The 17,740-nt window shown below is 40.1% G+C and overlaps 2 protein-coding genes across 3 annotated transcripts in view; one reads left to right on the plus strand and one right to left on the minus strand.

Annotated features, from left to right (window-relative positions):
- FAM185A (family with sequence similarity 185 member A) overlaps positions 1-7,556 on the plus strand; it is a 50,498-nt gene extending 42,942 nt beyond the window's left edge. For both annotated transcript variants that reach the window (XM_054801049.1, XM_054801044.1), the window contains one exon: positions 7,117-7,556. In XM_054801049.1, the coding sequence (XP_054657024.1) occupies positions 7,117-7,232 (116 nt within the window). In that variant the 3' untranslated portion in view covers positions 7,233-7,556. The remainder of the gene's footprint in view (positions 1-7,116) is intronic.
- A 925-nt stretch (positions 7,557-8,481) lies between these two features.
- The window catches only part of FBXL13 (F-box and leucine rich repeat protein 13), a 92,582-nt gene continuing 83,323 nt past the window's right edge, over positions 8,482-17,740 (minus strand). The window contains exons 20-21 of the mRNA XM_054800998.1: positions 17,109-17,272; positions 8,482-10,242 (exon numbers count right to left, since the gene is read on the minus strand). Coding sequence (XP_054656973.1) covers positions 10,131-10,242; positions 17,109-17,272 — 276 coding nt within the window. The 3' untranslated portion in view covers positions 8,482-10,130. The remainder of the gene's footprint in view (positions 10,243-17,108; positions 17,273-17,740) is intronic.

Consider the following 17,740-nt stretch of genomic DNA (forward strand, 5'->3'; position numbering starts at 1 on the left):
TAGGCCACTGATTATCATTTGTTTAAAGAGGTTACAGTGTTGCACAATAAAAAATTAAGCATAGTTCTAAATTGATCATAATGCAGGTGAATGAAAAATAGACCCTGGAATGGATTTTCTGCAAGATACAGTTCAGCTAAAGTAGTGCTGGCCTGAAGGTAACATATCTTCATCTGTCTTTATACCTGGCATTTAGCTTTGCTGAGTGTTTTCTCACATAACGTAACCAATTCTTTATAGAAGTTCTCTCCTCCCTTTTCTGCACTGGTCAGTGAGAGGCAACATACGTGAAGAGAGAGAAAGTAGTTGGTTTTAACATGTCCTTTGTTCCTTTTCCTACCCTTTGAAAAACAGTGCCTCCCCTTTCTTTGCCAAGTCAGTAGCGTTTCTTTGGCATGGCAACGGAGATGCTTCCTACTTCTCCTTCTCTTTACCTTATCCCGTGGGAACAGTGTATTCTTTCTGCAGGCCAAGCACTTGTCCCTTCATTCTCAACAATCTCTTCTTCTTAAAGTTGATATTTGAGAATTTTCTTGTACAAGTAGATTCTGAAATAATTAAAAATCATTTAATACTGTTTCTATATCATGAAAACATTATTCACTCTTGAAGTTTTAGGTACAGAGTCTATAGCTGTCTTCCTACTGCAACTAAAGAAATACAAAATGGAGAGAGAAGAGGGATTGTGCCAAAAACTCTGTAGCACAAGAGCATGGCAGTTTAGATTTTTATGCTTCTGAGCTCAAAGGTTAGTTTAAAAATAGATTATTTTTCAGAAACTGGCCAATTCTCATGTGGATAACGCAGGAACCAGCTGCTTTCAGGAAGCTTTACTTGCCTCTGGGAATATTGTGAGGGATGCTAGAGAGGAGGCTCTGCGGTGGGAAGACAGGGCAGAGTTCTGTGACTTGGGTAAACATGCATCTAGCCTGTCACCTGCTCTTGGAAAGCCTTTCCTACCGCTGTTACAGCGGTTATGATGTATGTCGTCACCTTGCTTCATGGCTCCCATTTCCACACTGAGTGGGGAAGACAGTACGCTACAGTCCCACAAGCAGTCACATTCAGGGTTTCGCAAGATAACCAAGGAATAGAGTGGGAATTAGTCAAAGCAAGAAGATAAAAGCCTGGAGTGACCGCTCTAGAGACAGAGTGATGAGAGTGTGAAAAGGTGTTTTGCTCTTTTAGAAAAGGAAGGGACTTTCCTGCAAAATTGGGACACTTGCTGAGAAAGGGAAGGAACTAGAGAGCAGTGCCAGGGAATTTACTCTTCAGAGTAATTTGCAAGGATAAGGCATCTGTTTCCATCAACATCAGTAGGCGCTCTTAGAAGTAATGCATATGGTATAATGAAATCTGTTATAAAAACAGATTTTTCATGCTAAGCACTGGTCCAGCTTCCATCTGTGAAAGTGTTTGCTTGGCTATCTAGCTTGAGAGTGCTTGAGTAACTCCAGTAATTTCTGATGGCAATCATGTCAAGGCATTCTTCCCCTTTCCCTCCCTGGCAAAGAGGGTAGGAAGAGAGGGTTCTGCTTAGCCCTTGCTGCTCGATGTCTGTGTCTTCTCTGTGTTTCCAGGTCTGCCTGTATTCTTAAATCAGTTGAGTTAAGAAGCCTGTAGAGATCATTAACTATATCTGGAACTATTTATGGTAAGAAGAAGGGTATCAGGCTAAAAAGTGTCAAATATTCAAGCAGAAAAGGAGCATAGGAGACTGTCATGCCAAAAGTGTGTTGAAGGGCAGGATTAAAATTCAAATAATCTCAATTTATATGCTTTTTAGGCCATTTTTCCTATACCTGTGTGGTCCCAAGAGAAGAATTATTTCAATAAAAACATCAGTAAACAGGAAACAATAATGTTACACAGTTGCAAAAAAATAAACAGTGTATTAACATGACTGTTCTGTAAAACTCAAAATAATCCCTTGGCTTTACATGGCATTACTAATACTTTGCTGGAAGGTGTCCAGTTTTGAGTACTGTACTTCAAAAAGGATGTGGACAACTGTAGAGACTCTGAAGAACACATGATCAGAGACCTAACAACATGATTTATGAGGGAAGACTGAAAAAAAGTGTTGTTTTTGTCTAAAGAAGAGAACACTGAGGGAAGATAAAATGCACTTTTCCAATACATAAGAAATTGCTGCAGAGATGAAAGAAATAAATTGTCCACTGGTGATAGGACTAGAAATTATGATTTGACCTTATGGTAAATAAAATGTAGCTAAGTAGTAAGATGAACTTTCTGGTAGTAAGCACTTGTCTGGTGAGGCCATAGTACTGTCAGTACTGCAGATTGTGGCGAACAGGCTAGGCAAGCATGTCAGGTTAAATCCAGTGCATCCTCAGGACGTGGCTTTCAGCCCTGTCTTCTTTTGTCCTAAGTTGATGTGATCATCTGCTCCCACCCACTCCAAAGTAACTCAAAGGAAGGTGATGAGGCATGTGCATGGATGAATTTGGGGACTGAATGAGCGCAGCCAGTGGGCACGCTTCCACCTGCTTCTATTGCCAGCTTGTATGTTGACAATTGTAAGCTTTCCAGAAAAAGTCTTGCAATCATTCAGAGACTTTCTTTGGGTCTTTGTAGCTGGTGGTGTCAATTTCCAAATCTAGTTGTCTGGAATGTAACCCCTTTCTTTAAACCGTGTACATCTTCCATCTCGAAGTGGTGCCAGGGACTCATCTGATTCCAGATCTTTCTCTATCCCTGGCCCTGGTTCTAGTGCCAAGTTTATGTCCAGCGGCAAACTTTGACCTGATGTCATCCATCTGTTTGGTGCCGAGTGAGCTTTTAACTTTGGCAGTCACTTACTCCATCTGGTTTGCAGCGCTTGCATGAGTTTCCTTGGTAAAAGTCCCACAGTGTCACAGGTGCTCCTCAGAGGCCAGGGATGGTTGTAGGTTATTGTGTCTCCCTATTCTTACTTTCTCGAGTTGGCAAACCAACCTCTTTGTATTTTTCTGTCCTCTTACAAAGAACATACTCTTTGGGAATGATTGTCTTCTCCCAAGTAGACACATACTTGCTCCCTATGTCATCCAGCATGACGACAGTGTCAGCCGTTAACAGGAGTTTTACCTTTTGCTACTAATCCCACCCCATCTACAGCACTAGAGCTTTGCTGAGCCACATCTGAACAGTGTTCCTCTCAGAGCCATGCCTTCTGGTGACCATGCACACAGGTAACAGGGCTCTCTATTTCATGTTAACTTAAGCCTTTCCCCGGATACTTATGCCTTCCCTCAGATGTATACCCTGGGTACGGAGAGGAATCCCCAGTTGTCTTCTCTAACCCCTTTTCTCCTGTGAAAGTTTCCAGGTAGATGTTGCTTCTACCTTATGGGTTGATCCAAATCCAATTGTTCTTTTGATCACTAGAAACTCTTCAGATGGCCTTCTTCCTCACGTGCCTCTGGAGAGAGTCAGCCTGTCTAGTTACCAGATTCCCTTGAAAAGATGGGCATTGATACCACTGTCCTATCTCTGACTTTCCAGGTTTCTCTTAATAACTTCAAGTCTTTTCACTGTTTGGTTCTCTAAGCAGATTGTGGTGAGAAGCACCTTTCTCCTTACAACAATCATTTGCTCAAGCATGCACTGAAAGGCTTTCATGTCTGCGTGAGGTTAGATCTGGATTCCACTCTGGAACACAGGGGATTGAGACAGATGTTTCCTACCTTGATGTCCTTCAGGAATCTTACTTCTCGCTGGTCACAGAATGGCTCCTCATCCAGTAGTACTGGGAGAGAGGCCTATGAGGTGCGGTGGACTTACACTGTCAGATTGCTTCAAAGCCAGCGTGAAAGGAGGGAGCTGACTGCATGAGTCTTGTATGTTGCATACGAGGCTCTATGGATGTGTTTAACTGCTTTTGTTATCAGAAATTCTATATTGTTTACTTCAAGGTAATTTCTGTGGGTTTAGCTGCATGGAGTTCCAGGGTTAAATACAAACACAGCTGAAGGGGCAGTGAATAATGTGAGGCAAGCAACTTGCCTTTAAAAGGTAAATAATTGAAAGAGCTTGTATTATGGCAGTCTGCTGAAACTTAAGTTTCTTCTGAAACTTAACAGCTGCCTGAGTGCAGCACTTCTCCCACTGCCCAGACTTGGGTCTGTTGCATTCAGAGTTACTGTTCTGATCCCTGGAGTAACACTATCCGCTGCTGTGTCCCTCCCTGTTTTCTCTGTTCTCAAGGCACTTCAAAACTTTCTTTCTTTCCTAGAAGCAATTTTTATTGACTCTTTGCCACTAGACTTGAGTAGGAAGAGCTTTGTTTTACAGTTTTACAGTGTCCCTCTAAACACTGTCCCTCTGTGCAGCCTTGATCCTTAAGCAGCATCATAAAAAAAACCAAACAAAAACCCAGGTTGTATCTGGAAAAGATTACATTCCTTCAAGTCAAATAGAAAGTTCATCCAACTTTTATAAAACACATTAGATGAGATGCTATCCCACAGATTTTTGATTGGTTTCAGCTTGCATTTAACTCAAGCCGTTCACGGCCTTTTTGAGATATACCACAGTCCTAACAATACCAGTGAGAAACATTTAAAATATGCTCATCTTCATGTGTTTTATGATATGAAAACAGAGCTCTCTATTCACTTGTCTTTCTGGAGACTGGAGGAGTTAAACAGTCAGTACGTCACTGGATAATGTTCTGCAAAGGTGTTCTCTGCCTTTAGACACACATGGGGAAAAACCCCCACATTTTCCTGGACGTTAAACTGGAAAAGTGGCCACGCAGCATAGTGGTGTATCCATCTTCTCCTGAGCTCATGCTGTTGTCTTGATGGGTTTTGAAATGAAAATTAAATCTTTTTTTTTCTTTTGTTTTTCCCCCCTCCTTAATCCAAGAGGCCGTTGGCTTTCATGATTTAATCATGCTAGCAAAGTCATCCTCAAATCCACTTACGGTCCCACAGTATTCAGAGTACAGGCAGTGAGTACAGTTAAGACCAAACTGTCATCAAAAGGTCTCCAACTAAACCTTGTTGCTTGATTAGCACCTCATACCCAAAGCTATTGAAATATCTTAAGCTTGATTTGAACCTGCTACTGGCTATAGGCTTAATAACGTTAAAATAGTTTGAAGATCTTCATCCCTAGGGAGTGGAACTTGACACTCGCTTTCCTGCAAGCAATTTGTATTTTCTGCATTCCCTTTGCAGGCAAATCTCCAAAAGAAGCATAAGGAACAAAACATTTTTCTAAGTTCACAAAGCAAATGCAAAATGAGAAACAGAGCTTAGACAACAACTGAGCTTTAAACCAGCTCTTGTTAAGTTGTTTCTGTGTTTCTTCAAAACTCTTCTTTAACTTTTTAGCAAAAGTGTAGCAGGGTGTAAGCAGTGCGCAAAACTGTTCATTTATAGGGCTGATTCTGTGCTGCAGTGTTTGTTCCTTGTACAGAAGTACAAGCAATAGTGACAAAAACATGAGAGAGGAACTGGGACCAAGCACTCCAATATGTACTTTCTGGAATATGTCTCTGCCCTACATTATTGTGCTCTCTCTCCTTAGCTAAAAAACCCCTGTATTTTCAGTGCTCTACAACTTTGTTAAGGGATCATCTGAATTTTTTCTTTACACTTCTTTGTTGGTACATTTTTTGGACACCTGGAGGCTATTTGCTGTTTAAAATTCAGACTGATCTAAAGTTTTAAGGGCTATCTCTACTTAAAAGACATTTTGTTTTCATTTCTGTTCCGTATTCTCTGATGCAATACTACTGCAAATTGATGATTCAGGAAAGCTTTCTGAGGAATTGATGGTTCCGATTTTAACAGATTTCACATACAACACATTTGTCCAACTTTGTGATGATCATCATAGATTTAAGTCTATAATTAGAGGGGGAGTAGAGCTGTGGATTCTGCCTTACAGTAGGAATGACATTGAGTGATTGAGATTGCTGCTGCCTGGAGCAATTAGGAGTGCAGAACTTGTACTAGGACATCCACATGGAGATCCTTGAAGGCATATTGTGGTCTGGTAACAAAGGACACTGAAATAACTTCTTCATTCAGTGGGAGAACTCCATCAGCATTGGACTCCTCTGAAAATCCTGTACTTCTAAACAGTACCTCAGCCTGTTTCTGAATTGATGTGGGTTTGGCCCCTAACCTTAAATTAATCCCACTTAGAAGTACCAAAGCGCTGAAACACTATTGAAAAGTTTGGCACGTGGGCTTGAGTTGTGGAAGGAGATGTAGTGCTGTCAGTTGGAGTTTCGCCACTAGTTTTGATGTGGCCAAAACTTAAATTCAGCTGTGTTACAGGTCAGAGCAGAGCATGTTTGCAAAGTTGTTTCAGAATCTGCTTCCCTGCCATCCCTCATGCTATTCCAGGCTCAAATTAGTTCTAAACTTAGAATTCACTCAGTCGCACAAATGCTAAAATAATAGTAAAAGATATTTTGTAAAGATAAACCAAAGTTAAGGTTGATCTTGTGATAAAGGCACTGCTTTGGGACTTAAAAGATCCCAGTTTAATTCCCAATTTGGTCATAAATCTTCAGTATAAATTTGGAAGGTCACTTATTCTCTCTTGGCCTCAAGTTTCCTAATTATAAAATGAGGGGAAGTTGAACTTTCTCCTTTGTCTCTTATACAGTGAAGTTTTCAGAGCATGACTGCGTATACTAAGTTTATGTGAAACATGTAAGACAGCAGACATCTCGGGGTGGGTTTTTTATGCCGTTATCATAAGAAAGCAGTAATAGTAGCAACATGTCTGGTCATCTGGAAAATCAGGTCTTACCCATGTCTGTTTTCCATGTTTACAATAAAGATGAAAACTTTTCAAATTACTTAGCTGGATTAATGTAGAGCTATTTCTTAGCCCATAATAAAAACTATGGTACTGTATAATAAAACCCACAACTTTTATTGTAGTAACATCTTATGGGGAATGAGATTAATGCAAAAAAACCAAACAACCAAGCCCTATATCAAGAAAGAAATGTCAGAAGCTCCTGTTAAAAATAAAGAAATTCTGCATAATAAAAATCTTACAAGTATTTCCAGGGAGCTTGAAAAAAGGCAATGTGAAGATGATATGTTTACTGTGTGTCAAACTAAGCAGAACTCTCTTTTCCAGGTCACATGAATCAAAGGAATGAATCGGACAAATGGATTAAGGCAGACACACAAAATGGCAAAGTGTATCTTAAAAGCCAAAGCTGGATCCAATCTGTCAAGCTGAAGAGTTCTTAAAGGTGAAATAGGCCAAAGAGATTAAATCAAGAAATTGTAAAGGAACATTTCTGTAGAATTATGAAACTTTGTTGATATATATTCTTAATATAAGAGAGAAACAATATTAAAAATGAGGACGTTTTAACCCAAGATTTGCCTGTGATAGTGGCTGGTGCTTAACAGGTCTGGTTTACCTTTAGTGCCATTTAGGAATGGCAAGATCTTGCACATTTAGAATTTGTATAACTTGACCCACTTAACCATATCAGTTTAAAAGCTGGTAATCTTCAAACAAAACTTTAGTCTCGTCATGTAAAAATAAAAAGCATTTTCAACATCTAGTATTTTCAAATATGATTTTCTTCTATGATGATGTGCTCTGCAAGCTATATTATATTTTTAAATGTCTCAGTACTTTGGGAATTCTACTCTTTTATACAAAGTGCAGAGAGTTTTCTTCAACCAAATTATTTGCATGGTGGATAGGATAAAACCACTTTCAGAACTACAGTTCTTATTCAGTCTTCTTGTTTGGTGTTTGACCCCAAAGCAGTTTCTGCCTTGTCAGTGGGTACTGTCTATGTAAAACTACTTACGTGAAATGACAGAACTTGCTCTGTGTCATCCTGAACCACTTATTTGTGGATAGAAATAAGAACTCTAGCTATGTCTACCACTGTTCGTCTGCAAAGAAAAGCTTTTAAAATAAATACTCAGAAGTGCGAGGGATCTGGCTGATTTCAAGAAGGAACGCTCCTCCAACTGGACTTCAGATAAGAGTCCACATGAACATTCCCCTACAGTAAAAGCTGTCAAAGAATGGAAGTATTGGCCTGATAAATGAGAATGGTAAACTGTTTATTTGACTTACTGTCAGCCTTGCATGACAGGACTGAGAGCTCTTTGAGGCAGAAAGGCAGAGGAGGAGGTGAGGGAAGTGTGTACGCTGTGCACAAGGGCAAACGTGGGTTTTGTGGAGGATTTTGTGTTACCGTAATACAAACACACAGTAAAGTAAATGGAGCTTTTAAAAGCCTTTCATACATATATATGGCACCTTATAAAAGAAGTACTGCAATTTGTGTTTTAAAACTGAAATGTAAGAATTCCTGCCAACTGAGTGGATGGTGAGTAGTAGAGAAGTTCAGAGTGTCAGCTCAGGTTTTAAGTTGTGTATTTGTGTGTATGTACTTTAAGTCATAATGGTACATTATGAAATGAACTTCTTTCCCACAAAATTCCCCGAGAGGTATAATTGCCCCAGCTAATGGACTTCAGTAGCCAAGGGCACCATTTTTGCTATAATTCAGGGTAGTTAAAACTCCACATTGTGTTTGCTGTTGTATGTACTGTTTGTTTGGATGAGGTGGGCACTGATGGGTATGGCAAATTATATGTATTTTCAATATAAACACTAATATATAAAACATTATTACTACTAAAAGCAATATAATATTAATAGTTATTAGTAATTATTATTATCATACTGCTGTTAAAAGATAAAAAATTAATGTGTCATGGTTTTAGATTACCTGAAAAAAATTAAAAAATTTTGAAACTAACGATTTCTGTGCACTGCTGCAGACAGAGTGAAAGAAGCACCTCTAAATTCACACTGGACTGAAAAATAAAAACAGTGTAGTAGATATTTCACAAACTCAAGTCCATTTAATGGTTCCATTATTCTCCTGGAATACAAAGCCTGTCAGCCTCTGTGATTAAGGTCATGCTTTTTGGGACTGCTGTATCAGCAATTTAAGGGAGAACATAGTAAGAAAACACATTATTTCTTCCACATTCAAAAGAAAACAAGCTAAGCCATTCATATGCCAAAACTAGCTGGAATTAAACATTAGGATTGCTAGTTACTTGCTTAAAAAAGTTTAAATAAGCCATCAGAAAAACTGTGCTACCACTAAAGCTACTCTGATTATATTCTTTCCAAGCTAATAAATGCTGAGACCAGCTAGAATTTCAACATAAAGGTCAAGAGTGAGCTGAAGAAAGACAAAGCTTTGGGAGTTTCCCCAAAGGCATTTGAGTAACATCTTATTCTGCTGTAATGAAGTGAATCTTTATGTTTTTCTCTACACAAGGAAAGATTAGTGGGTTATCAGTAATTGGGATTTGAATGGCAAGTCCCATGTGTGCTCATATTTTTTTGTCCATTTTTTGAGAAGACATGTTCTTGTAACTGGAGAAAAATTATCCTTTAACACTTTTCTCATCTGTGCTCCTTTTCTCTTGATTCTCCTGTCTCTGTCAGCTGCCAGCTGGCCCACAGTTCAGATCTACAAATGTAAACACCAAGTCGCTTCGAGAGTTGAACTCAGCCTGAGAAGCTTTAATGAGAATGAGAGTTCTGGGTGCACAAGTGACTGTTGAGAAGTAGAGAACTGTGCTGAAATGTGCATGTATAGTTGTGAATTAAGGAATCGGTAGTCGCTACCTCTTCACTGTTCTTCATTGCTCAAGAACACAATACTTGATGAGTACCAGCCGTGTCAAGTGTGAAGTTCTGTGGGAAGTCAGGGTGTTTATGCCTTGGAGAGGACCTTCATGGTAAACAAGAACCCCAAACACACGCAGATTTATTTATTGCTTACTGTGCACGGGACTACAAAAACTTCTCATTATTGAAAGATGAAGACAGCTTGAATCAACATCTGAAAGTTAGCAATGTTGTTTCAGCATGGCTGTCTTGCTTGAAGGCATACGCTCTCCTGCGAGAATGATTCTCAGTGCTTCCTTACTAATTCAACAAACAGCCTTTTATTAAAGTATGATTAGTTTTAAGAAAAATAAGCATTCTTTTCATGCTCTAGTGAAAAACCCCTTGAACTGTAGAAGATCTTGTGCAATTTCTTCATTTTTCATTTTGAAGAACTTGTTTATTCAGGCTCTGATGTGTGTTTTTTAGCTGAAGGTGAGTATGTTACCATCTCGGTCATATCCAAGCCAGGAAGGAGGGTCAGCATCATTATGTTCTTGTTTCTCCAATTTGACTGTATATTTCAAGACAGCTTCTCTGCGTCAAGAGTTAAAAAAAAAAAATAGACAAAAGTAAAAAAAAAATATTGCAGAACAGAGGCTGTTTCTACAAAGAACACTAAAAGCTGTTTAATGAGCAAAAGTTTCTTGTTTTACCTGAAGCTGTCAATATTATAGGAGGTGTTGTGGAAACTACAGAAGATAATAATTGGTTAGGCCGTAGTCACAGAATAAATAAGGTTGGAAGGGCCTCTGGAGATTGTTTAATCCTGGTCTTACTCTAAATGGATCCAACTAGACCCAGGTGTGTCCTGGCTTTGCCAGCTGAGTTCTGAGTATCTCTAGGGATCAAGGTTGCACAGGCTGTCTGGGATCCTTCAAATGTTTGACCAGCCTCCTGATGAAGTAATAGTTTCCTTGTATGTAATCAGAACTTTGCATATGCCACTTGCCCTATTAGTGCACCTTTGAGAACAGGCTGGCCACGTCTGATTGGAGTTACAGACAGCAGTATGGTCTCCTCCAGCCCCAGCCTTCTCTTCTTGTGACTGAACAAAGCAATTCTCTCAGCCTCTCTTTACACACCACATACTCAAGCCCTCTAATGGCCTTGGTGGCCCTCATCTGCGGTTGCTCTAGTGTGTCAGTGTCTGTCTGGACTGGGGAGCCTAAACCACAGATCTTTGGGGTTGAGTAGGCCATGCCATTGGAATAATAGCATTGTGTTTTGAAGAAAACAACACCAAACAAGATAAACAAACCAGTTGCATCAAAAGATATCACAGAGTCTCCAGAGTCGTTTCTCATAGCTATAGAGAGAGGAAGGCTAGAGTAACTGTGCAGGTCTCTATCTCTATTTTTCTCTGAACAATCTCTGTGGCACCTCCAGGTATTTTTACCCTTTCTGCTTCACCACCTGCTTTCTTTTTGGCTAACCTCTCCGCTTGTAGTTATCTTCTGCCACCCACCTCTTTTGAAAGTGTATTGTTCCTGAAACTGAATTGAAGATGCAACGGGCAGCGTTATGGAGCCTTGCTGTTACCTGCACTGGCCCCGAGCTCGCCCCAAGGCTGTGGTTTGCAGCTTCTGTGATAGCTGAACCAGAAGACAATTGCTTATGTTGTCCAAACCCAGCCATGGCCCCTTTGATCTCCCTCAGTATTTTGTGGTCACTGCCCCCTTTGCAGCATTAGAACACAAAAACAACAAACTAGAGCAAAATGACACAGAAATAGGAGAAAATCAGGCCTGCTGAGCAAGACACCCTAAAAAGAAGCTGAAGAGCAACTCTCTCCTCTCCCTCCCTTCCAGGCAGTATCAAGCAACTTTGCCTTCCCGAGCTGAAGAAACTAAACCCGCCACTTTCTGTCTTTTGAATGTCTCTTTCTTTCCATCACTTCTGCGACTTGGCTGTCAGCCCGCTCCCGGCTGTGCAGCGCACCCGCTTCTCCCAGCCTCCCCCCATCGCTGGCTCTCGCACTCCAGAAAGCTCCCCGGGGCTGAGCGTACTCGTGAGCCAGCGCTCTACATCTCCCGTCCTCTTCAGGAGATTCAACCTGATCTGGTGTGTCACAGCCACAGCAAGGTAGCCTTTCTCCCTGCCGGCCAATGTCCTAAGCTCTGCAACAGACTGTAAGATATGGCACCTAGACAATACTAGAAAAAAAATCCAAATTAAAGTGGTCTGTCATCTGCCAGTAATGCTACTACAGTATTTTTTTCCCCAAAGTGAAAATGCTGAGATGGTAACAGAAGAGGCGGACGTGCACAGCTGTAACGCTTGCACCAGCGCAGCAGGAAAGGGGAAACGGGGAGGGGTGCAAAAGGGACAAAATGAGTGAAGCGAGGAGGGCTCCTTTTCAACCACTGCGGGATGGTTTTTTTAAAATCTAACACTGACATACTGTATGAAGCACATGAACACAAGGCTCTATCTGTTTTTATATTAGGGAGGCCTGTGCCATTGAGGAATGTGTGCACAATTTATATGAGCTATAAGCTCTAAGCTATAAAATGAAAATCAACTCATCCAAGTCCAAATTCCTGTTATTCATGGAAACTGCAATGTATGGTGGCTGTCTGAAGCATGTATAAGGGGAGCTGTTACTATTTTTTTGGAAACTTATGCTGTCCTATGCCTGGAGCTACAGCTGATTAGTTTGCCAGAAACAGCCATTCATTAATCATCAACACATGGCAAAATAGATCATTTATTAAAGATATACTGTACTATGATAGAGCCTGCTTATTTATTTATATAGTGTCTTAAATGAGCACAGTGAGGAATAAAAAGCATTTCACCAAATAATTAGAATTATCTTTGGCAAAGCAAGTATCTCTTGGTGTAAGACAAAAGCACTGGCCCGAACACATGGCTTGAGCAGCACTGGAATATGTAATTGAATCCTTACCCAAAGTTCCAATCCCTTCTGCTAAGCAGGGGTAGCGAGGCAATACAGTTCTGCATCACGGTCTGAATCCTGAGCCATTCCAAAATTCAGACATGTTTGACTGGGTCCATCATAATAAAAAGCAGAGGTTTTGAAAAAGGCTTTTTGAGATGAGGTTACAAAAACCAATCAAGAATAAAAAGCAATGGAAAATTAAACATGGGAGAACTGTTTATAGTGCAAATGCAGGAGAAATTAAGCTGAAGAGGCAAGTGGAGGCAGGCAGCTAATGGGAAAAGCAGAAAGCATCTTGCAAGCATGCTGCAGGGTATAAAGAGTGATAAGACTACATAAAATCAGAAGTGTTCTGCAGTAGTTGTATCTTTGTATGGCATCCAGTCCAAGTGCGCACGATGGCTGAAACACGGCACTCCAGGAGCCTCTGTGTCACTTTTGAAGATCGATTTACAGTCAGGGAGAAGACAGTACTATGATATTTTTGTTACTTCTTCAACAGAAAAGAGCAATTATTCTGTACAAAATCATGTGTAGGCTGGCTTCATTTCTGATTACGTGTGTGTTGGACTCCCAAAATCCTTCCTGCCTTGAGAGACACCTGAATATTTGCATAATACCTAAGAAATTCTGCTTTTTCAAGAAAACAGAGTTCTTGCAATCTCCTTTCTAACCAACAGCAACACATCAACAACAACAAACCGCCACAAAACAAAAAATGTTCTCCGAATGTCAAATGCATCGTGGCTATTAAGACCCAATGTAATTTCTGTTTAAAAGGCAAAAATTGTAATAGTATTTGCTGATGAGTCACTTGTTACAGAAATGTAGCTGGTTTCATATTAGTGCAGACAAGAAAGAAGGAAGCATTTAATTTTGCTCTCAAAGAACAGCTTTGGGTGGAACCGAACTGTTACAGACGAGACACAGTTTGGTGTGAGCACAAGGCTGGTGAGGGCTCCTCAAGGCAATGGCACATCCCCTTTCGCAGTCGGCACCCAGAAACGCTAATGGAGAGCCGCACCTTTCTCAGCACTGCTGCTGACTTTAAATGGTATTTGTGTTTGGAAGCTTAAGGAGAATGTTTTACAGGAAAGAGAAGTGTTTCTGTAAAGACATCAGGGTGTTATTTCTTCTAGGATTAGTGCTATGTGACTCACAACCAATACAACCTTTTCCTACAGAAGCCACATTTAAAAAAGCAGTTAGTTCTCTTTCTTTGCCTCTCGTAGAAGAAAGCAATTGTACCAGTATCATATACTCCCTCCCACAGGTAGACTGTCCATGATTCTTTATGGCATTTAGAAAAGTCATTAGCCTCTGGATACAGAAATATGCAGCAAGTAGCAGGCCATAGACCTTTTTTTTCTTCTAGCATTTAATAAACCTGGAACCAGGCTAGTATGTTGGCAAATGTAATCTCGAATGCTACCTGATACTGGAAAGAATGGACAATTTATATGCTCGCAACTGTTTCCTATGAAGCTGCATTGGACTGAAACTTGAAGAACTTTGTGGCTCCATATGTTTTCTATTTTAATCTAATGAACCAGTAAAAATAAAACTTTGAAAAAGAATGTGACACAATACAAGAGATATGCCTCAATATTTGCAAGGCTCAGACTATTAAGAGATGTCTGCTAGGACTGGTTAGTATTTAATAATAAATAATGGGGAATTCCTTTGGCAAAATGAATTACACATGATTTATAGATTTTGTAGGGCAACTTTAAACTAAAAACATATTTCTTCTATTGCTTATTTAGACCCTAAGCCACTAGCATGTTTAGTTCTCCAGATTAATCTGATTTTTACATAGATGTCCTCTTCCATCTCCTTAAACAGGGAATTAAATGTCTTCTCTGAAATGTAGGTTTCACACCTGCAGAGTGTAAATTACACCTGAAAACAGCCTTTTCCTCTATGAAAATCTAAGAACTCAAATAAGGTTTTAAGAGTTAGTCTGAAAGCAGAGGATGAGGCCCTGTTGTTAATTTTTCTGACAAACTGTTGCTTATTTTTAATTACAAAAACATATAGGTTGTGAATGAAATAGTTCTCTAAAAATATATTGTGACGTACAAGTGACATACAAGTGACAGTACTGTCATTGCTTTTGATGTCATTACTGAAAATCTGCAAGATGACTAACAGTGTAGCATCGCTGCCATATCTTACTGTGCTTTTGATGTAGTTATTGGCAGAAAACAAATGGGTTTTATCATCTTCACAATATTGGCCTTGAAATACAATGAAAAAGATTTCTCTAAAGTGTGACACATACAGGATGTGGAATATATCTGAATTTAGCTGTGAACTCCTTTATTTTCTGAATATCATTCCATCCAATGACAATTTTGGAGTCTGCATGGAAAAGCCACCCTGATCTTGACGTGGTCAGCCTAGTCTGCAGCCTGCCTAGGTCAGGGAGCCTCTTCAGGCTTGTTGGAAGGAACAAGCAAAAAGTCTTCAGCACTGAATTGTTCTACATGATTGATCCACCTGATATAGCTTTTGTCCCAGACTCAAATGGCACGGAGTAGGAGTTTTCTACCATTGAACATGTGGTGCAAAGGGTTAGAGATTCAGGCTGGCAAAGAAAAGAACCATCCACCATCACATAACAGAAAAAAACAGGCTCAAGCAAGTAAAATTGGCAAAGTTTGCCTAGTTCTAAAAATCATTAAAAGGGCAAAGATAACACTGGGTGGAGATGTGTGTCTCATGGTTGCTTTTTGTTTTGTAAGGATCTATAACTCTCCAGGGCTTTCTTTACAGTAAAAATAACTGGTTGGGAAATTCCTTGGCTGAGTCAGAAAAGTTTAATCCAGACGTTTGGAGAACCCATGCATATGGGACTCGGAGGCAGAGGCATAATCCTGGGTCATCCTGCAAAGGCTACAATAATGCAAAAGGTTTTCTGAGAAGTCAAGTCAGCTCTTTGATCACGGCTCACCCAACAGAAATTGGAACTCACCCAAATTTCTGTTCCTACTACATTTCAGTTCTGTGGAAAGATGTATAAGCAACCAGAGCCCGAAAGGGGGGGACACTGTTTAGTGCTCTAAACAGAGGTACAAAGCCACAGAAAAAGCAAGTCAACAACAGTAATCTGGGCAGGGGGGAATCCCTTGAGGCTTAAAAACCAGAAAAACTGTAAATCAGAAACTTATGAGGAAATTAATCATCTTTGAAATTTCTTTTTTCAGAATGAACATTTTAGTTCATGTACGATATTTTTTTTTCAATTCACACTCTTGCATATCAGTCCTTCAAAACACTTTTTTGTATTTAATTAGAAGTAAAGATTTTGAGGTGGAAGTTCTGAGATGACATTAAGAATACTAAGTCAAAGAGAAGTAAAAAGTAATGACAGCAGAATTGTTTGTGGCGAGACAGACAGAGGGAAGTAAACCAAGGAGGGTTTGGAAAGCATGAAGCACAGTGGAAATATCTTCTAAGTTATTAAGCATCTGCATTGGTCCTGTGGTCTCTAAAGTGACAAACCCTGGAATGATTTAGCATGGAGTGCACTGCCTACAGTAGTCCTGTTAGAGTGGAGTTAGAGCTCTCCTAGTATGGGTATTCTTTATATATATTCTCTATATAACATAGTATTATATATTCTTACTCTTACTGAAGTCATACAGTTTAAGTTATATACTCCGATATATCAACCATGCTTAAACCGTAGTTCATTTCCAAACAGTTTCAGTCCCTTTGGCATGTCTGGCCACTGTGCAGTTCTAGGTGTGCAGCGCCTGGTCTGTGACGCTCTTAATGCCCATGGAAGTGTGACGGACATTAGATCTGCACCTCGGAGACTCACAGCAGAAAAATCATATCTAAACCTGACCAGGACTGAGTGGCTTTTAAATGCTATGGGGAATCAAAAGGCTGGGTCCATTTACACCAGTGGGGAAGTTGGATTACATTGTGTAGATGACCTGGTTTTTCCAATTGTAGATACAGAACAAGGATGTTTCATTTGTACTGCATGAAACTATGCTTATGGTACCTTGACTTATTCACTGTAACCATGCTGCGCCTTGAGCACAGGCCCACATCAATGCTCAGATCTGTTTCTGCCACATAGTGACACGCGGTCATTGAGAAACAGGCACCCACAGACCCTCGGAGTGAGCTCACGTACCTATTCAGCGCATTGGCTGACAGCATTAGGCCCAGTCTGGTTTTCTGCCTCACGTTCCTGTGTGCCCTTGAGGTGATACTGTGCGCCTGCAGAAATTTCCCTAACAGGACGGTGTCTGCCATAAGAATAGACGGGGACCCCATTTCCCTTCACTTCTGGCTGGCACTAGAATATGTGGAGACCCACCCCAGGCCACAGGAATCCTGAGGACACCCCCAAGATAAAGGATCACGATAGCTCAAGCCAGATACCTGGCATGGCAACATGATGCCAATGAAGAAAAAAAACCTCATGGTTTTGGGTTTGCAACCACCTCTGAATTAATATTAAGAAATATCCTCTTACTTGGCAATATTTCTACAGTACAGCATCTTGAGAATCTGGAGTTGCTTACAACCTTTCCAAAGATATTTCAGTGCTTTGTCAGTAAGATGAATGCAACCCGAGACATCCAAGAAGTGGAGATAATGGCAGGCTGCAGCCAAATATTGGATACAGGTATCAGTCATCTGGAAATGAAGCAACAACACACCCAGAAATTAGAAGATTATTGAATAGTTGAAAGAAAAAAACACAGAGCACTATTTTAGTGTCTGATTAGTGGGAAAACTATTTTAAAATACTTCATGGAAGTAAGATTTGTGGCACAGCAAAATTGTGAATCTCTGTAAAAGGCTCTACAGGAACCACCACTTAAATATCAAGAGTATATCAGGTATTGGTTAACTGTGATTCCAGTACAGTCTGAAGTACTGCAGGGTTTTTTCAGCTAATCAGAATGGTTTAACTTTCCAAACCTCATAATTTTGCATGTAGCACATAGAATAAGCCTTTAGACTGACCTGCTATTGCATTGTTCTCACTAAACTATTAGGCTGCACTTCCAGTTTAGTTATATCAGTTTTGTATCTCAGTTCTCTATTAGAAATGAGTGTCTCGCAACCAAGACCTTTTTAACGTCCAGTCATTTTTCTTTA

This window comes from Grus americana, chromosome 1 (genome assembly GCF_028858705.1).
Source record: "Grus americana isolate bGruAme1 chromosome 1, bGruAme1.mat, whole genome shotgun sequence".
Taxonomy (NCBI): domain Eukaryota; kingdom Metazoa; phylum Chordata; class Aves; order Gruiformes; family Gruidae; genus Grus; species Grus americana.